Raw genomic sequence first — 21,510 nt, forward strand, 5'->3', positions numbered from 1 at the left:
GATTTATTCACGACTTCCTGATACCCCAAAGGAAGGGAGGTTGGAGGTCCATCCTGGACCTCAGAGCTCTCAACTTCATCAAAGCTCAGAAGTTCAAGATGGTCCCGCTATCGACGATCCTTTTGTCACTGGAGCTGGGAGACTGGTTTTCAGTCCTCGACCTACAAGATGCCTATTTTTCACATCTCCATACTACCGTCTCACAGACATTTCCTCGGGTTCACTCTGCGATACGAGCATTACCAATCCGGGGTCCTTCCCTTCGGTCTCTCCTCGGCTCCCAGAGTATTTCCCATAGTTCTTTCCATGGTGGCCGCCCGTTTAAAATCTCCAGGGATCAGGATCTACCCTGACCTAGACGACTGTCTCCTCAGGAAGCTTGTCAAGCCCCCGAAGATATGAGACGCTTGTTCACGGAGTTGGGGCTGCAGATCAGCTCCCAGAAGTCGAGCTTTGCACCGCTGCAAAGCCTGGAATTTATAGGGGCCGACCTAGACGCGCTACAAGCCAAAGCCGTCCAACCCTCCCTTCCTCCCTCAAGTACCAACCCGAACCTGCCTCCAGCTCCTGGGGCATATGACAGCGGACACGGCGGTGACTCTGCACGCCAGACTTCACATGAGATGCCTACAGCTCCGTGTACAGACCACACAGGGACCGTTTGGCCAAACCCCTCTCACTACCAACCAAGGTCAAAAACTCCCCGGACCGGTGGAAAGACCCGGTTAATGCATGCAAAGAGATCCCCCTTTCCTCCAGGGGTCACCTTCGTTATTTCTCACCATGTGCATCCCTCCCAGGATGGGGCATGCATTGAAATGGGCTCACAACACAAGGCAAATGGTTTCAGGCAGAGATCTCCCTTCGTATCCGTCTTCTCGAACTGAGGGCGGTCAGGAGCGCCTGCGCCCCTTTCCTCCCGCTGATAGCAGGCTCCAAAGTCCTGCCGGACAACATAGCCGGCATGTATTACGTCCCTCGCCAAGGAGGGGCCAGAAACGCTGCATCTCTCGAAACATCGCCTTATCCGCGGCCTACCTTCTGGGCACGCAGAACATGGTAGTGCACAAACCGAGTCGCACCTTCCCGCTAGATCACGAATGGGAGATGCACCCGTCAGTACTTCCAGGACTTGTTCGCACCACAGGGAACGTCATCCATGGATTTATTTGAAGTGTCCATGGTTCTGTTCCAGGGCAGGGATCAGACGGCGTTCTCTGGGCAAGGACCTTCTTTACAGCTTCCTTTCCTCTTCTGCTGAAGGTCCTGCTAAAGATAAAGAGGGACGGAGCTCATGTAATTCTGATCACCCCTATCTGGCTGAGACAGACCTGGTACCCTTACCTGATGCGGCTGGCAACGTACCTGCTGATCTCCCTCCCAAAAACGGCGCCGCTCCTCACGCAGGACAAGGGGCGCACCCGGATCTCCGACTCAAAGCATGGCTCCGACACGGTTCCGGCCCCTCGAGAGCTCATGCTCAAAGGACGTACAAGAGTTCCTACTCCATAGCCGGAAGTCCTCCACCCGACGCACTTAGCGGCGGAGGTGGTCCAGGTTCCAGCGTTGGTGCACGTCCCAGCAAATTACTTCAACCAGAAGAGTAGGGGAGATAGCCACCTTAATGGCACATCCCCTGTACACGATATTCTTCCCTGACAAAGTCATGCTAAGGCAGCGTCCAAGGTTTATCCCTAGAGTGGCCTCCTCGTGCCATGGGAACCAGTCGATCCACCTTCCCGCGCCTCCCCGGGACAACAGGGAGACCATATTCCACACCCTAGGTGATGGGAGAGCCCCATGCGTTCTACCTCGCTAGGACAAAGGCCTCCAGGAGGTCCCCTGGATTGTCTCTCTCTATGGCGGGAAGGTCTAATGGCTCAGCGCTATAAGCCCAGTGACTTTCTAAGTGCTGCCAGATTCACGACATGGGCTCGATCCATACACGCTCGGAGATGGGTCTCCTCCGCCGTCGCCTTCTTAAAGCATGGCTCCATCTCGGAGCTGTGCCGAGCCGACCTTGGCAGAATGTTACGGGACTCTGCTTCCGCTGCCGTATTTGGCTCCCTGGTACTTTCATCTGTGACCCATCCGAGTCGGAAGTCCCAGCCCTCCGGGGGGGGGTGGATACTGCTCGGGACTCACCTACAATGGAGCACCCATGGGGACGTGACTCGAAGAAGGAGCGGCTCGCCCTGTGCGGTAACGACGGTTCTTCGAGATGTGTTGTCCCTGTGGGTGCTCCACGACTCGCCCTCCTCCCCTCTCCTTCGTCGTCTGGTAGAGAAGGAATTGGGGTGGGGGTTAGCCTCGTGGCGCGGCACAAGGAGAGACGGCGCATGCGCGGGCCCAACGGACACGGCTCCCGAAGTTCTCTCATCAGCAGCGCGGGGACGCGGACACGCCTCCCGGTGGAGCACCCCTAGGGACACGCGGCTCGAATTGCCCAGGGTGAGTCACTTCTTCTGTGATCCGTTCCTCTTTATTGGTCGAGACGAGGTCTGATGTCGAATTCCCCTGGGTTGGGATGCAACGATTTGTTGAGGTAGGAGATTTGTTCTCTGTGGTCTGTAGCCATTCCCAGAGTGTTTTGGGACTGGTAACATGAGACCTCCCGCGTACGCCGCTCGGACTGAAATCCCTCCCCCCCCCGCAGTGTAGATAGTTGTATAAGGAGCCCCTCGGCCTGTTCCCACGTGTGATTTGAGGGTCTGTAGCAGATGCCCCTGAGTATCCCATTTTGTGCTTTAGCTGGTCGCACGTGGACCCACGAGCGTTCAAGATCCTTTTTCTCCGTGTTGTCAGTGACTTGGTAACAAGTAATGTCAGTTCTGAGGTAGAGAGCAGGGTGTGGGGTGGGCGCGGGGCTCCCGTAGGGACAGAGGGGGGAGTGCAGGGTTAGGGTTAGGTGAGGGGGGGCCTCAGAGGGGTGGGCAGGGGTGGTGAGGGAGGTCTTAGAGGGGGTGTGCTGGAGGGATGGAGAGGGGAGAGCAGGAGGGTCGAGGGGGGTGTCAGAGGGATGGAGGGGGCACGCAGGCGGGAAGGGTGGGGGGATGGAGAGGGGCAGGTAAGGGGATGGCAGGGGATGCCGGAGGGATGGAGGGGATGGGTGGGGGGTCAAGGGGGATGGAGAGGGGCGGGCAGGGGAGGGGAGAGGAGAGGAGAGAAGGGGGGGAATGGGTCCTGGTTGGGTGGAGAATGAGCAGGGGCCTGGAACACCTTGATTGTTGCGTGAGCGGGGGAGTACGAGGGGACGTGATAAATATCTATAACACAGTGGGCCCTGGGACAGAAGGGAGATCGGGCGGGTCTGCTCCCCCCATCTCCTCACACAAGGACAAGGGGACAGTTGATGAGACTGAACCGTGGGAAATTCAAACCCGATCCCCGGAAATGCTTTCTCCCTGCCGTGTCATTAACCAGTGGAACCCACTGCCACAAGGAAACCTAGTGTCACCGACACAGCTCGGTGTGGCGCTCTATCCTCCTCTAGTAGTGTCCGGGTATGTCTACACTGCAAAATGTGTTCTCCTTTGAGTGTTTGTCCACATGCACGTTTCGTTAATGCGGTCATTCACCCTCCAGCTCACGGGCTCTTACCTAGTAGTGTTCATACGGTGGGCCGGCCCGGTGGGCCTCCTCAGCCAGGGTACAGCCATCAGTTCCTCTCCACCACCTCCCGGCATCGCGACAGAGCGGTCAGTGCCCGTACGGACGGTTGGTGCTCATTACTGTGTGATTAGAAAATCTGCAAATCCTTGACCTCCCAGACCCGTAAAGGATGGCGAGACCAGACGGCAGATCCTTCTGCAACACAAATCCATTGGGCCAGCCTCTGAACCTGGCCCGCCAGGTTGGCCGGAGGAACCAAGAGACGTGCTCTTACGTCTCCAGCCCTGCTCAGCTCCCGACGCCGGCTTTGACCCTGGCCCCTGACTCTGGCTCCGACCGCTAGGCCTGACCACCCGCGCCCCACTCGGTGCCACGCTTCTCCCCAGAGCTCAGGCTCGTTACCGATGGTCGTCTCCCCCCGACTCCCGGTTTCTGCTTCCCTGCCTTGCCATGGTTCCTTCCTTGTTCCTAATCCCTTCCCCCGGTCTCTGTCTCATTCCAGCCCTGACCCTTGGCTTGGTTTACGGATTCCAACTCCTGCAGGGTGTGTCAGCAGCACCAGGGCAGCCTCCTCCCGGGGGAGAAACTTGGGCCGCCTGCAACATCTACCAGCACTGGGTAGATTCACGGCATAGAGCGACCTCCGAGTCCTACAGGAACCTGACCTGCTGCTTCTCTTGACTTCACCCAGACCGTCCTGGGATGGCTGGAGACGGCACCAAGCCGCCCGTGATGCTCAGAGTCACAGTGCCACCTGTGGACCCGGCATATTTGTTCTCCTTGGTGGCCCTGGGTGATAACCGCACTGGTATTCCCCAAGGACCACCATCATCCTCTACCTCCCACCAGAGCTCTAAAGATCACTCCAGAGATCGATACTGGGACCCTATCACTCCATGGTCTGCTCCCCTCTATGCCCATGTGGCCCTCTTGGGGGGGCCCCTGTGTCCATCTCATGGGAAGACAGGACTACCTGGACAGGAGCTGTTCGCCAAAGACTCCTTCAACCACATCTGCAACAACTCAGCGGGCACCAGCTCAGCCTTCTCCCGGCTGAGAGGAGGAGCAAGGACAAAACATTCTTTCCCCTGATAGACATGAGAACGGCCATACTGGGTCAGACCAATGGTCCATCTAGCCCAGTATCCTGTCGTCCGACATTGGCCAATACTAGGTGCCCCAGAGGGAATGAACAGAACAGGTGATCATCAAGTCATCCATCCCGTCGCCCATTCCCAGCTTCTGGCAAACAGAGGCTAGGGACACTTCAGAGCATGGTTTTGTAGACCCAGCAGGGCCAACTGCTTTGCCCTCGTTGTCATCCTCATCCTCACCAGATGAAGACAGCAGTGCCCCCCCCCCCGCCCCAGCCCCACAATTGGACGGTTGTAGCAGGTTCCAAGACCTCTTGAAGAGAAGAGCGATGGCGCTCCTCCTACCCATGGAGGAAGTCAACGGAGGTGACAGTACCGCTCTACTCGGCGCTGGATGGGTCTCAGCTGGAGTACGGTGTCCAGTTTTGGTCACCGCTGTATAGGAAGGATGTAGAGACACTGGAAAGGATCCGGAGGCGAGCGACAAAGGGTGGAACGCAAACCGTATGAGCGAAGGCTGAAGGAGCTGGGTATGGTTAGTTTGGAAAAGAGGAGGTTGCGGGAGGACACGTTCGCGGTCTTCAAATCCTCCAAAAGCTGCCATCAGAAAGATGGAGAAAAGTTGTTCTCTTCCCACAGAGGGCAGGACAAGGGGCAGTGGGTTCAAACGACAGCCCAGCGGGTTTAGATTAAATGTCAGGAAAAACTTTCTAACTGTAAGAACAGTAGGACAATGGAACAATGTGTCTACGCTGCAGCTGGAGGTGTAGTTTCCGGCTGAGGTAGACATGCCTGCGTTGCTCTGATTGAGCCAGGGTGCTAAAAATAGCTGTGTCGCCACGGGGTGGCGGGATGGAGGCATCCTGGGATTGCCGAGGGGCAGTCGGTAACGAAAAGCGGTCTGCAAGCTGCACTGGCTCCAGCCGACGATGCTGCATCTCGCTCCCTGGCCAGGGCGGTGGGCGTGCTCCGGTCGTTGCTGTCGGAAATGCTTCCTTCTAGGAGCAGGTGTGTAAACACCGAGGGGTTGTGATGTCACCCGGGAGTGGTGAACTTCACCGTTGCTCCTCAAAGAACAGTCTGACCCCCCTTCTTCCACCACAGGTCCACAGAACCCCTCCGGGAAGAAACAGCGCTTCCGCGGGAGAAGGCAGCCTGCCTCATCGACCCAGACGTCCCACCTTCCTCCTTAGAAACACCTGTTTTGATGGGTTGGCCGGAGATCCAGACCACTCCTTTGGCTTCAGAGCTAGCTCCCTCCTTTAGAAATCGTCCTGCACCCCCTTAGCTCAGTGGGTTTTGGACCTCATAAGGTTACCCTATTCAGTGTCTCACAGCGCCTGACCCCAACCTGCTGCCTCCTCCCTCTTCGGGGACCACTCTCATTAGGGTCTTCTACAACGAGAGAGAGCCTCTTGCAGCAACAGAACAGGTCCTGCTGCCGTAGCGGGGAACGGGCTTCTACCGACGATACTTCCTCATCTCAAAGCAGGGAGACGGATGGTGAACCATCTTAGACGGACCATGTTCATACACAAGCGGACGTTCAGGGTGGTGACCCTCAACTCGATTGTTCCCTCTCCGGGGACTGGTTCGTGTACCTCAACCTTCAAGATGTGTATGTCCATATAGGCATGATACCATCCACTAGCAGGTACCTGTGATCCATGGTAGGTCATTGGCGTTACTGGTATGTATCCTATCCCTTTGCCTCTCAGCCACCCCGAGGTTATTTACTAAAGCTCTGGAGATTACAGCAAAACACTGAAGCAAGAAAGGCATGTCAGTATGGCCTCATCGGGACGGTTGGCTGGTTCAGGGAGAGTCCCCTCACTGGATCTTAAAGGCTGTTCAATACACCCGCAGCCTGGTGCCGAACCTGGAGTTCACCGGTGCACTGCTCAAACCCATGGGCTTCCTACCTTGGGACAGGTTCAAGGATCTTTCATCCCTGATCTTGTAGTGGTGGCGGAGGAGTGAGACTCTCTAGTTGGGAGAACTTCCCTTGCTCTTCTTGGTCTCCTAGCTTCATGCTGGACTACACCATCAATGCATGCAGGGCTGGCCGAGGCCTGTCTGCACCCCAGACAAATATCATCTGGATATGGCCCTCTCCGTGCCCCCGTTGGGTCGATCATCTCTGGCTTGGTGGAAAGACCCAGCAAACGCCCCTTTGCACCTCCCCACCTATCCAGGATGAGGGGGATGGACACATTGCTCTCGGGATGGGCAGCACATATGGACAACCTGCAGACACAGGGCTTGTGACTGCCCCGAGGACACAGATGCACATCGACCTCTGAGAGTTCATGGTGCTGCTGAAGCCCGGAGACTCCTCCTTGAGTCGTATTGCAGGTCAGCGTGCCCAGATAATGACGGACAACCCCACCTCCATGTTCTACCTCAACAAGCCAGGGAGGCGGCAGATCCAACCCGCTTGGCCAAGAAACCATCCAGGCGTGGAGCTGGGGCATCAGATGTTGGATTGTCCTCTCGGCTGTCCGTCTACCCAGTCTGCAGATCACCATAGCAGACGGTCGGAGCAGGTACGTCTCCTTGAACCACGAGTGGGAACTCAAAGACTCCATTTTTCAAGCCATCTTCTCAGACTGGCGCTATCTGTGGACAGAGCCATTTGCAAGATGAAACAACACCTTCAGGACGTCCAGAAACCAAGATTGTCTCGGCCTGAGAGCACCCGGCATGGCTGAGATAGTCTTGGTTTCTGACTTCCTGAGACTTTCCGGCTCTCGGCTCAAGACCTTATCTCTGGTAGCAAACCTATTGTCACAGGACAAGGGGAAAGTTTTATCTGGATCTGAAGTCTCCTCATCTCACAGCTGGGCTTCTGGACGGTTGTTGAGAGTCCTGCTTCTCTGCAGTTTGGGATATCCTGGTTGGCAGCTGGACAGACTCTACAAGAGAGACTTACTTTGCAAAATGGCCGAGAATTTCTCACGGATGGTGTCACAAGTCTCTGAACGCTCAGAAGGCATCCATGCCCGTGATCCTGGATTATCGACTGGAACTCAAATGGCTTAACTTGCCACTGAGCTCTCGCTGATGGTACGCTCGGCCGTGATCGCTTAACCTCCTCCCCGTATAGAGGGCCCATCTACCTTCTCACGCCCAGTGGTCTTGAAATTTCTAAAAGGCCTGATCAGTGGGTTTCCACCTATTCTGGTTTCCCCATTGGACCTCAACCTGATTGTTTCAGTGCTGATGGACTAATGGCGATTGTGCTCTGTCTTGCAATTGTTTGTGAAAATGGCGTTCAGGGTAGCTGTCAGCTGGGTGAGGAAGGTAGGAGAGAGTCCAGCACGGCTGGGTCCTTTATTCTATAGTCAGCTATCCAGTGTCTTTAAGAACCCATCCAAAGCTCTTGCCAAAAGGTAGTCACAGAATTCCATCTGAACCAGCAAATCCACCTACCCGTGTTCTTTCCTTAGCCTCACGCTTCCAGTTCTACACACCTGAGACGTCAAACAAGTTCCGGCTTCCTATCTGCAAAGAAAGAAGCCGTGCAGATCTTCCCCTAGACCCTTCGTGGCCATTCTAGGAAGGATGAGAGGCACAGCCTTTGTCCACGTGGATTTCTGACGACGCGAGGCCTTGCTTTGAGGGGGCAAAGGACTCCCCATCCTTTTTAAGACTTGTTCCATCAGAGCCTCAACAGCCTCCTCAAAGAACGTGCGCACAAGCAGGGCAGCCACTGGGGACGCTATCCATTCATTCACTAAGCACTAGGTACTTACTGAAGTCTCCAGCTTGGAAGCTGCGTTCAGCAGGCCCGTACTTGAGTCTTTATTCTCCTAGACTCAATGCACGGAAGCCAGCATCAGTGGAATGTGCATATAGACGACGACTCGAAGGAGAAGTGACTGCGGTTCGCGGAGATGTCTTCCATAAGCACGTGCCAGGAGCCCTTTAACTCTGATTCTGCGGTGAAGAGGAATGGAGCATGCCGGCATGCTCGGCCTTTAGACGCCCTTGCGGGAAAAACACAGAGAGCCCCCAGGGCACGAATGTGCCGTGTGGACACTTCTGGCCAAAAGACTCCGAACTCCACCGCTGTGCGTGTACCCCACCCGCTCGAACGTGGGTATGGACCAGTCACTCTACAAGGTAAGCGACTTCTCATTCTCCTCTTAACTCGGGTGAGCAGCTGGAGTTAGAGAAGCCTGGCAATCTAGAGCCGATTGGTTGGGTCTTCATTGCTGTTTTCACCCCGGTTAGCGAACGCGAATTAAGCACGTGAGTTAAGAACACGCCTTTTTTTGCAGTGTAGGCATACCCATAGGGTGGAAGAGCCTGTTGTAGCCTTGATCGGGGAGCTGGGTCTCTTAGCTTGGGCAGGAAAAGCTCCTGCCTTTAAATCCAGAGGTCGCCAGTTCCATCCCTACTGCTGCCGACCCACCCACCGGTGCCGCGTTAGTAGCACAAGAGAAAACGGTCTAGGTGGGCCTCCGCTCCGATCCAGAATCCTCTGGCGATTCCTATGAGAGTTGTTTGCTGGGAGGCGTGGGGGTTAGGTGGGTGGTTCATTCAGTATCCTACTACTGCCACCAGCTGTCATAGATCTACATCTATCATTGCTTCAGCCTCCATATGGTCTCTTAGGAGGTCCCCTATTTCTTGCCAAGCCTGAGCATAGCCTTTCCCAAGGGTGAATTCTGCACCTCTCTGACTCCCAGACCGGGCCTTCATCTCTGGCACTCCTGTTTCTGTCCTGTTTCAGAGTAGCAGCCGTGTTAGTCTGTATCCGCAAAAAGAACAGGAGTACTTGTGGCACCTTAGAGACTAACAAATTTATTAGAGCATAAGCTTTCGTGGACTACAGCCCACTTCTTCAGATGCATTTCTGTCCTGGTGCTCTACTGAGAGTGCAGCCGAGATAAGACTCTTGTAGAGACTTGTACCCATTCAGGGAGCCATGCACCCAGAGCATGTGTGTGGTGAGACCAGGAGCCTTTTCAGAACAACAGAGCACTGATTAGTCACTAGAAATCCAGCACCGAAGAGTCTTTAGCCAAGTTTAAGACAATCTATATGGGCAGAAGCAGCTGCCCTGATATCCCATGCTCTCCTGGGGTCCACCTTATGTCTTCGTCCTAGTTCTTAACACAGCCCTGGTACCTCCTACGTCTCTGTCCTCACCCCTGCCACCCTCTGGGTCCCAGCTCTTCTCTTTCCTGGGTGGCTGGGGCAAAGGGCTCATGAACGGATCTTCCATTCATCTGTGTGGATTCCATTCATTTTTTTTTAGGTCTATCCCAGAGACAGCCATTGTCTGCCTGACATCTAGCCCCACCTCACTCCACAGTGCCGCCAGAGTAGGAACTGGCCCCTTTCCACTCAGTGGGTAAACTGAGTCACGCATCATTCATAAAAAGATCATAAACAATTCCCCCGTTCTTCACCTCTCTTCTGGAACAGAGTGCGATCGCGCCCCCCTCCCCTCCCCCCCGCAGTGATCTAGGGAAGTTCGAACCTACTCTGAAGTTGGGATTCTGCGTTCATAGAATATCAGGGTTGGAAGAGACCTCAGGAGGTAACTAGTCCAACCCCCTGCTCAAAGCAGGACCAACACCAACTAAATCATCCCAGCCAGGGCTTTGTCAAGCCAGGCCTTAAAAACCTCTATGGATGGAGATTCCACCACCTCCCTAGGGAACCCATTCCAGTGCTTCACCACCCTCCTAGTGAAATGTTTTTTCCTAATATCGAACCTAGACCTCCCCCACAGCAACTTGAGACCATTGCTCCTTGTTCTGTCATCCGCCACCACTGAGAACAGCCGAGCTCCATCCTCTTTGGAACCCCCCTTCAGGTAGTTGAAGGCTGCTATCAAATCCCCCCTCACTCTTCTCTTCTGCAGACTAAACAATCCCAGTTCCCTCAGCCTCTCCTCGTAAGTCATGTGCCCCAGCCCCCTGTTCATTTTCATTGCCCTCCGCTGGACTCTCTCCAATTTGTCCACATCCCTTCTGTAGCGGGGGCCCCAAAACTGGACGCAATACTCCAGATGTGGCCTCACCAGTGCCCAATAGAGGGGAATAATCACTTCCCTCGATCTGCTGGCAACGCTCCTACTAATACAGCCCAATATGCCATTAGCCTTCTTGGCAACGAGGGCACACTGCTGACTCATATCCAGCTTCTCGTCCACTGTAATCCCCAGGTCCTTTTCTGCAGAACTGCTGCTTAGCCAATCGGTCCCCAGCCTGTAGCAATGCATGGGATTCTTCCGTCCTAAGTGCAGGACTCTGCACTTGTCCTTGTTGATCCTCATCAGGTTTCTTTTGTCCCAATCCTCCAATTTGTCTAGGTTACTCTGGACCCTATCCCTACCCTCCAGCGTATCTACCTCTCCCCCCAGCTTAGCGTTCTCCTACAGAACACGCCAGGGCAAATGTCTCCAGTTCCCCGGAGAACCGTTCTGCCAGATAATCTCTAGTGTCTTACAGAACAGCTGTTACTCATTAAACAACATGCAGTTGTCATTTAGCAGGACAGAGCCATTTCAAATCCATCCCCCAGGTCTTCTCCTTTAGGTCCCGCTAGCAAGGGCCACATGGGGAGCTTTCATGCCCTCCCCTCTACACCCCTTTGCCCCCCTAAAGCCTTTGGGTTTGAGGCGGAAATCAGACCCTGCTGCTATCTCCTCCCATTCCTCCAGGTGTCAGACGTCAGCGCTGCAGGCGAGGGTGGGCCAGGAAGCGCCTCTTGGAACAGTTTGCGGAGGGGAGCAGGGAAGGGTTGTCCCCCGGCTGAGCGGGACTTAACCCAGCTGTGGCTCTGGGTGTCCCAGGGTCAGGTAAGGCAGGGGTGCATATGCCAGGACCCCATTTCCTCTCTTGGGCAGAAGTCACTGTCTCCCCCCGCCCCCAATGCGCTGTGATTCAGGGCCTCTGGGTTAAGAGAACCTACCGCGGCCGTGGCCACCTTGTGAAAAGATCTCTTCCATCATCAGTGGCCTCCTAGCTGCTTTACCCTTCTCCAGGGCTTTCCCCACCCCCTGACAGGGTTCAGACTTCTGGCAGTCCCCGCGCAAGCTCGGCCAGCCGCGGCAAGGCTCAGCTGTGCCTCAGTTTCCCCAGTGCAGGCAGGCAGGGAAGTAACTGCCTTGGTCACAGATGCAGGCTCCAGGGAGTTCGCCTGGTGAGACTTATGCCTTCTGGGTGGAGCTGGGTGGGGGTCCTTCCTCTGCCCCACTCCAGGTCAGGTATTTGTCTACAGACGGGGAGGTGTTGTGAGCTTACCAGCGTTTCCCTTGTGTGGCTGGTAGGGGGTGGAAAAGTTCCCCCTCCCTCCCACCTGCTTGACACCTCCAAGTCTGTCCGTGTGGCTCCCCTCAGTGCTTGCCCCAGGCCTTTGGTTTGTACCAGGAGAAGGGCTGGACTGTGCCTTAAAGCTCCGGTTACCTCACCTAGCTGGTCTTGTATCCTGGGACCAACGCGGCTCCAAGAACGCTGCATCCGCTCAAAGCTACAGCGTCCCTTCCGAAAAGTAGAGCAAAAGGGGTCTCACCCCCACCTACAGCACTGCCGGAGTTTGCCCAGAACTCCTGTGCTGCCGGGCGGGGCAGGGGTTTCGCATGCGGATCCTGCCCCAGATTGCAGGGTTCGCTGTGGCTTTGCTACGTGGGGATTGGCTCCAGTGTCCCGCTGTCCCCCGAATCTCTCCCACCTTTCGCTCCCTTTAGGGATCAGCTGGGTCTGGGGCCAGGAGAGTATATCAGGGTGCGTGCACCTGTGTGCGGAGTGGGGACTTATCTACCAGCAGATCCTATGCACAAGAAGCACTGGCTGAGTAACATCTTTCTCCCACGCGGTCACACACACAGCTAAGGTACCGGCTGCCTTCCTGGCTGGACAGATGATGGATTAACCCTTCGGTTCTGGGCAGGCCCCAGGAAACAGAGGTTCAGGCAGTACACCCCATTATGCCCCATCCTTCTGCAGATATTGAGCTTAGATCTTTGGGATCCGGGTCAGCTGCCCCCTCCCAGTTTGGGTTTGCCCAAATCCCACATCTGGGGTGCTTCCTCAACCCCCCACCCCATGCCTAGGCCAATCCCCTTTGAGTCTTGTTTAATAACTAGATGTACTGTCCACAAACTCATGTGCCAATCAGCCTGCGACAGATCCTTAGACTTCTGAGCCACTAACCGTATTTTCACAGATCTCAAGGCCAGAAGGGACCGTTGTGATCATCTGGTCTGATCTCCTGTACGACGCTAGCCGGAGGACGGCCCCAAAAGATTCCCTGGAGCAGGTGTTTTCAAAAAAGCCTCCCACCTTCATGTAAACCATCCAATCTTTTAAACTCATGGGGGGCCACGCTGGGTGGAATTGTTCTAACCCAACAAAGTCTCCAGAGAAGTGACTCCTGCACCTGTACCCATTGGTGGAGCTATTCTCCCACCGGGGTGGCAACCTCCGTATATGTCCCTCCCCTGGTCTTCTGCACGCTCCGGCTGAAACCTTGTCCTAGGGGTCAATTCAGACATAAGCAGTCTCCGAGGCAGCGAGGAAGGCATCTCTATCCTCATCCTCCTCTAAGTGGGACAGTAATGTTGTATCTGTGGAGTAGATCTCCCCAGCTGGGGTTCCACACGGCCTCTTGCTCCTTGGCGCCTTGATTTCCGGTGCATGCATCCCTCTGTCATGACTCGTGTTTTGGGTGCGGCGCGCTCGCGCGTCTTGTTCTTGATCAGCATGTCGGACCTGGCTGTCTCCAGCGTCGGTGCCTCCATTTGAAGCTCCTTTGCTTTCAGCCCCAGTCTCTGCTGCTCCAGCTCTTGTGTTGGGGCATTCTCCGATTCTCCCCTCTTCTCTGCTCTCAAACTGGGCTGCTCACCCGGAACCCCTTCTGGGTCTGGACCATGGTTCTTGCCCAATTGTCCTTCTCTAGCCGTGCAGCCATCTGTGCCCTGTTTAACTGTTCAGCGGTTAGCTTTCTTGCTCTGTACGGCTCTACAGTCTTCCACACCATTTGCCTTACTGTTTCCTTTCACTAACCTTGGTGGTTTGATTTTTTTTTTTCTACAGTGGTCACTGGATGCAAAACACTACTGGTGCATCCAGTATCCCACTACTGCCACCAGCTGTCATGGATCAATATGAGTCCAGTGCTCTGGCCTTCATCCAGTCCCTTAGAACAGTGGCTCTCAATCTTTCCAGTCTACTGTAACCCTTTCAGGAGTCTGATTAATCTTGCGTACCCCCAAGTTTCACCTCACTTAAAAACTGCTTGCTTACAAAATCAGACCTAAAAATACAGAAGTGTCTCCACACACTAGTACTGAAAAATCACTGACTTTCTAATTTTGACCATGTAAGTATAAAATGAATCGACTGGAATATAAATATTGTACTTTTCAGTGACTGTGTAGTATTATAGAGCAGTATAAACACGTCGTGGTCTGTATTAGATTTTAGTTTGTACTGACTTCGCCGGTGCTTTTTACGGAGCCTGTTCTAAAACTAGGCAAATACCTAGATGAGTTGATGTACCCTCTGGAAGACCTCTGTGTACCCCCAGGGGTATGCGTACCCCTGGTTGAAAACCACTGTCTTAGAAGGACCACTAGCTCTCGCCTTGCCATGAGCATAGCTTTTCCCAAAACTCTGGGACCTCATTTCTGCCTGGATGCTCTATCGAGAGAGTTCAGACTCCTATAGGCACTTGTACCCCTTCAGGGAGCCGGGCACCCAGGGCGTACGCCTGGTGAGACCAGGCAGCCTTTTCAGGACAATGGAGCATTGATTAGTCATCAGGAATCTAGCCTCGGAGAGTGCTGAGGTGTGCATGGAAAAGCCAAGCTTAAGACCGAGTTTATCTGGGCAGAAGCAGCTGCCCTGATATCCCATGCTCCCCTGGGGGCCACCTTGTGTCTCTGTACCTAGGCCTGGTCCCGCTTATGTTTCTGTCCTCACCCCTGTTGGATCCCAGCTCTTCTCTTTCTCGGGCGGCTGGGGGTGAAGGGTTCCTATGCCAGTCCCTGGATCTGCCGTTCATCTGTGTGGGTTCCCTTCAGTTCTCGACGGCACTTTCGGGCCACGCTCGAGTCCTAAAACGTAGCCTGGCGTAGCTCTGTCGGTCGGGGGTGTGAAAAAGCCACTGCCCCCCCAGCCCACTTAGCTATGCCAACACAGCTGTCAGTGGAGACACACAGTGCTTCTGGTGGTTTGGCTACTGTCGGTCGGGGAGCTGGTGCTACCATACAGGCCAGCGCTCCTTCTGTCGCATACGCTGCGTCTACACTAGGGAGCTATGCCAGTTTAGGCTCGGCAGGGAGGATACAGCCTCGGGCAGATATGTTATACACATGTCCCTCAATCCCCCTATCCCCAGAGGAGGCACTGACCCCTTCCCAGGCAGTGGGTAAACTGCATCACGCACTGGTCCTTAAAATGTTACAAGACATTCCCACATTCTCCACAGGGTGCTGGGTGTGGCGGTTGGGTGTGGGGGTAGAGGTGCAGGAGGAGAGAGGGGTGTGGGAATTGGGTGGGTGGGGAGGAGGGGGTCAGGGTCAGGGGTTGGGTGGGGAGGAGGGGTGCTGGGTGTGTGTTGTGGGGGCGCTGGAGGCAGGAGAGCGAGTGCTGGAGAAGGGGGTGCGGCGGGAACTCAGGCACGGATGGGAACGGCAAATGGACACAGGCTCTCTCCCCCAAAGGCAGCGTCTGACCCCCTTCCTGCCTGGGCTGGGTCGGTCCCTCCCCCGACACATGTGGGGCAAGAAGGGGGCATTGTTCTTTCCCCTTACAGGTTGGCACTAGTGTTACGGATTGCAAGGGAGTGGGGACAAGGCGGGGTCCAGGTGGATGGAGGCGGGGTGCTGTGAGGGGAGGAGGTGTAATTGGGTGTGGGGCACGTGCTGTGGGTACACCTACTTGGCCCCATCTGTGAGGTGTGTGCAGAGTCACGGGCCTACTCGATCGGGGTGTGTGTGTAAAACTAGATGTGATGTATCTTGATTTTTAGGAAGGCTTTTGACACCTTCCCACATGACCTTCTCCTAAGCAGCCTAGGGAAGTGTGGGTCTAGATGGAACGACTATTGGGTGCGTGTGCAGCTGGTTGAAAGACGGTGCTCCGAGCGTAGTTATCAATGGTTTGCTGTCAGTTGGGAGGGTGTAACTGGTGGGGTCCCGCAGGGGTTGGCCCCGGGGCCGGTACCGTTCAATATTTTCATGAATGACTTGGACAATGGAGTGGAGAGGATGCTTATAAAATCTACAGAGGACAGCGAGCTGGGAGGGATTGCAAACACTTTGGAGGATAGGACTGGAACTGAAAACGACCTGGACAAATTGGAGAATTGGTCTGAACTCAACAAGAGGAAATTCAGTAGAGACCAGTGTGAAATACTTCACTGGGGAAGGAAAAATCAAACGCTTGGGGAATAACTGGCCAGGGGATAACAGTGTTGAAAAAGAAACGGGGGGAAGCTAGTGGATATGAAATGGAATAGGAGCCAACAGTGTGATGCAGTTTTAATCTAATATCGTTCTGGGGGGTATTAACAGGAGTGCCGTATGTCAGACACGGGAGGTAACTGTCCCGCTCTACTCGGCACTGCGGAAGCCACAGCTGGAGGACGGTGTCCAGTTCTAGGCGCCGCGCTTTAGGAGAGACGTGGGCAAATTGGAGAGAGCCCAGAGGAGAGCAACAAAAAGGATCTGAAGTTTAGCAAACCTGCCCTAGGAGGTTTAAAAAACGGGGCCTGTTTAGTCTGGAGCAAAGCAGACTGCGGGGGGACCTGAGAACAGTCGTCAAATCCATTAAGGGCTGTTCTAAGGAGGACCGGGATCAGTTGTTCTCCATGTCCGCTGGAGGGAGGACAAGAAAAAATGGGTTTAATGTGCAGCGAGGGAGATTGAAGGTAGATATTTGGAGCTCTCAGGGGAGGGAAGCCCTGGGTAGGCTTGCAAGGGAGGTTATCGAATTCCTGTCACTGGACAAACACCTGTCCGGCCTGGTCTAGGGTTATTTGGTCCGGACTCCGCACGGGGGGCTGGACTAGATGGTTTCCGGCCCCACATCGCTATGATTCTGTTTGCTTGGGTAGAGGGCAAGCAGCTGCCATCTGGGCAGATTCATGGCGGGTGGGGGCACGCAGTGGAGTGGCGGATGGAGAAGGGATCCCGGGTGGGCTGGGGGCTGGGACGTGCCTGGGGGCCGGGATTTAAGCCAATGGAGTGAGGGAGCTGGTGCAGCGAGTTCATTATGGGAATTAGGAAAGAATTTGAGCGACTCTCTCTCTTGGGAAGCAGTGACTCTGAAAGACGTTTTGGGGTGGGGGGAACAAATAATTGGCTGACCATGAACTCCCAGTGCGACGCTGGGGCCAAAAGAGCCAAGGTGATCCCGGGATGTATAAACAGGGGAATCTCGAGGAGGAGCAGAGAGGTTATTTCCCCTCTGTGTTCAGCCCTGGTGTGACCACTGCTGGGATCCTGTGCCCGGTTCTGGTGCCCACCGTTCAAGAAGGATGTTGCTAAATCGGAGAGGGGTCAGAGAAGAGTCACGAGAATGATCAGAGGGTTAGAAAACCTGCCTGGTAGTGCCTGACTCAAGGAGCTCGATGTATTTAGCTTAGCAAAGAGAAGGTTCAGGGGTGACTTCATCCCCGTCTATCAGCACCTATAGAGGGAACAAATATTTAATCAAGGGCTCTTCGGGCTAGGGGAGAAAAGTCAAATACGATCTGACGGCTGGAAGTTACAGCTGGAAATAGTCAGACGGGAATATCCGATGCACAATTTCATCAGTGAGGGGCATTACCCATTGGGACAACTGATCACGGGTCGAGGTGGATTCTCCATCCCTGACGATTTTAAACTTAAGCCTGTGGATGTCTTACGAAACAATCTGCTCTAGGTCCGAGGGGAAGTGCTCTGGCCTTGTTACGCTGGGGGGTCACACTGGATGATTGCAGAGGTCCCTCCTGTCCTCGGACTCTGTTAAAGGACCTGGCCCACACCTCTTTAAGAGTGACCCCTCCTCTGGGTAGGGAGCAAAGGCCATTACCCTGTTGGGTCAGTATTCTGTGTTTCCCTGTAGTGGCTGGTCCGTATAGAGGATAATGGCCTTACTAGCGCTGCTGGCTAATGGAGCTCCTCCTTCAGCTGAAGTGAGCAATGTCTATGCCTCATCCCAAGGCCCTTTGACTTGAATGGTGTCTGGTTCAGGCCCTTTGTGCTGAAGGGCCCGGTTTTTGGCCCTGCCCCATGAGAGAGGGGGGTCATTGCAGGGAAGGGGGGAGGGGAAGCATTGTGCTTTTTCCAGGCTCTTCATTGACCGTCCGTTTCTCCTCTTCCCTCCCCCCGCCGCCCTCCAACCCCTCAGAGGACGCCCAGAACCTGATCAGCCGCCTGGCCACGCGGCGCCGGCTGGCGGTGGGTGAGGACTGGTCCCAGGACGTGCAGCTGGGCGAGCAGAGCGAGCTGCGCTATTCCTACCACGTGCTGTGTGACGAGCACTACTACGGCGAGGGCTGCTCCGACTACTGCCGCCCCCGCGACGACCCCTTCGGGCACTACGCCTGCGACGAGCTGGGCGCCCGCGTCTGCCTGCCCGGCTGGAGGGGGGAGTACTGCTCCGAGGGTGAGTGAGTGACAGTCCCCCGGATACATCACACCCCCTGACCTCTGAATACACCACGCCCCCCCGATACACCACGTCCCCCGACCTCTGAATATACCACGCCCCCCCGACCTCTGAATATACCACGCCCCCCCGACCTCTGAATACACCACGCCCCCCCGATACACCACGCCCCCTCCACTTCTGAATACACCACGCCCCCCAGATACACCACGCCCCCCGACCTCTGAATACACCATGCCCCCCCGACCTCTGAATACACCACGCCCCCCGGATACACCACGTCCCCCCAACCTCTGAATACAACATGTCCCCCAACCTCTGAATATACTATGCCCCCTGGATACACCATGCCCCCGACCTCTGACTACACCCTGACCTCTGAATACACCATGCCCCCTGGACCTCTGAATATACCACACCTCCCTGACCTCTCCAAATACATCTCGTTCACCCCTCGGACTCCTCTAAATACACCTCACTAGCCCCCCCCCCCAACCTCTGAATATACCACGCCCCTCGGATACACAATGCTCCCCCCTTGGACCTCTGAATATACCAGGCCCCCCAGACCTCTGAATATACCATGCCCCCCCGACCCCTCCGAATACACCTCGTTCCCCCGACCTCTGAATGTACCCCCCCACACACACACCCGACCCCTCCAAATACACCTCACTAGCCCCCACAGACCTCTGAATATACCACACTCCCCTGGACCCCTCCAAATACACCTGGCCCTCCCCCCGTGACCTCTGAATATACCACACTCCCCCCTGGATTCCTCTAAATACACCTTGCTAGCCCCCCCAGGACCTCCTGGAATACATCTTGCTCTGCCCCGACCCCCCCAGAATACATGCTGCCCCAGGTCTCCCCAAATACACCTCACTCTCCCCCGTGGAGCCCCTGAATAAACCTCGCTCCCACTGAATACACCATGCTCCCCACAATATACCTTGACCCCCCCAACACATCTCTCCCCCCACCCTCCCCAAATACACTTCTCCCCCCCCCCCACGCCTCCAAACCTTCCCCAAAGACACCTCTTTTCCCCCAAAGCCACCTCGCTCTCCCTGTCCCCCAAAACACACCTCACTCCCCCAACACACCTCAATCCACCCATGCCCTCCCCCCCTCAAAATGTACCTCACTCCCCCTGCATCCCCCATCACACTGGAACACTTTTCAGGGCCACCCGAGCTACCCAGGTGATTCTCTACCACCTGCCTAGTCCGTGCCCACCAGGGCGAACCCTCCCAGCTCTGCTGCCCGCTCTCCCCCAATGCAGGCTAGCAATTCGCACCCCCCCCACCCCCTTGTTTCAGCCGAGTGCATCAACCCGCTGCCTGTGTGGGAAGAGAGGGCGCCCCAGGTCGCCGGCTTCCCCTCAGTTCAACACTGTCCTGATGGATGGCAGGAGAGAGATCAGTTGATCATGACCTGTTAGGTTCACTCCCTCTGGGGCACCTGGCGTTGGCCACTGTCGGAAGACAGGACACTGGGCTGGATGGACCTTTGGTCTGACCCAATATGGCCGCTCTTATGTCCTGAGTGCAAAGCGCCTGGCTGTGTCCAGCGTAAAACCGCATATAAGCTTGTTGAACGCCGCTTACGATAAAGATCTAGAATAGGGGCAAGGAACAGGACTGGCGAGGCCAGGTTGGTCCCTATGGATACGGCTGCACTGCAATAACAAACCCCTAACACTGAGTCTCGGAGCCCGGTCAGTTGACTCAGACTTGGGGGGCTTGGGCTGAACGTTGCTGTGTAGACACCCCGTGGTGGGATTTCAGAGCCTGGGGTTTTATCGCCCCGCAGCCCGAACCCAGCCACGGCTGCCGTGTCGACGTCCCCGATGTGTATTCCACACGTGGCTGACGGCCAGCGGTGTCCGTTGGTCGACGCCCGCGCCGTTGTCCTCCTCGTGCTCGGACCCCAGGGCGGACCGGCGCCCCTCCAGTTTCTCCTTGACTCCGACTCGGGCCATGCGGCGGTCTCGGTGTCCATAGCGATCCTTGCTCTTTCGGAACCTGCAGGTATCGATCGCGTACGTCGTTCCGTCGCCGTACTCGTTTACTGGTTCGTAGGCTAGTTCTCCCCGCAGAGTCTCGGGATTTAAGAACCGGGCTGCCTGCCCCCGTTCCTTCTCCAGCAGCGACAAACACCAGGGTGGTCTCGGAGACGCTCAGCAAGTGCAGCGTTTGCTGCTGCTTCCCTCCCTGAAGAAGGGAGCTATGTCTGAAGGCCTGGAGACCGCAATCGGACCCAAGCCCACAGGCAGCCACCTCAGACTGTGGGAAGCGCCCCTCTGAGCACAAGCACCTAGTAGGGAGGCTGCCTATCTGGTTTTGAACTGGGCAGTCCTCTTTTGGGGGTTTGCCCCCCATCCGACACTGAGACAAAGCCAGTATTGGATGGCGGGCGCCATTTTAAGGAGCATGGGAGCTCGCGCCTGCGGGGGCGGGGCAACGCGCTCCTCCAAATGGTACCCCTCACGCGGCCTGATCTTGCACACACACTGTGCGTGTGAGGTCACGCCAGCGGGGGCGGGGTTGCGCATGCCTCAAAATGGCACCACCTTCCCCCCCCCCCCCGCGGTGTGGAACGACTGCATGCGAGGTCACTCAGGTGGGGGCGGGCACACGTCATTCCCAGAAGTACCGGCATGCCTGGTATTCCGGGAATGTGCGAGCGGCCACCTGAGCTCCGGGATTGAGACAGGGTCTGTTAAACCCAGGAAACCCTCTCGTGAGCGTAAGGGGCGTGGCCATCAGTGATGTAGTAGAGCCACCCGCAAGGCCACTTGTACCAAAACAAACTGGTTTCCTCCATGTGGTCACATGGCGGACACCATTTTGTAAAGTACACTGGGTGTCCTCCGCACAGTGCGACCTCGCTGAGAGGTCACGCTGGCAGGGCAGGGTACCTGTACTTCAGAAACTCAGGACTGCAGTAGATACAAGGACGGATTCCCTTCCAGAACGGCCTCTAAAAGAAAAGATTCCCGCCCCCCCGTACTCGGTCCACGTCAGGAGAGTCCTTGCGCACGGTTCCTAAGTGCTTAGAGCTGCCTAAATCTTCCATGCAAGAAGGGACGGTGTGAAAGGGGAAGGATCCATCAGTACCAACTCCACCTCCAACTCCTAGACTGAAGGATCGGCATCCCACGGCTCCGTCTGGGAGTT

General features: G+C 55.7%; 1 protein-coding gene across 1 annotated transcript in view; it reads left to right on the plus strand.

Annotated features, from left to right (window-relative positions):
- DLL3 (delta like canonical Notch ligand 3) overlaps positions 1-21,510 on the plus strand; it is a 272,902-nt gene that overhangs the window by 17,230 nt on the left and 234,162 nt on the right. The window contains 1 exon segment of the mRNA XM_065571764.1: positions 18,065-18,322. Within this exon segment, the coding sequence (XP_065427836.1) occupies positions 18,065-18,322 (258 nt within the window).

This window comes from Chrysemys picta, chromosome 17 (genome assembly GCF_011386835.1).
Source record: "Chrysemys picta bellii isolate R12L10 chromosome 17, ASM1138683v2, whole genome shotgun sequence".
NCBI lineage: Eukaryota > Metazoa > Chordata > Testudines > Emydidae > Chrysemys > Chrysemys picta.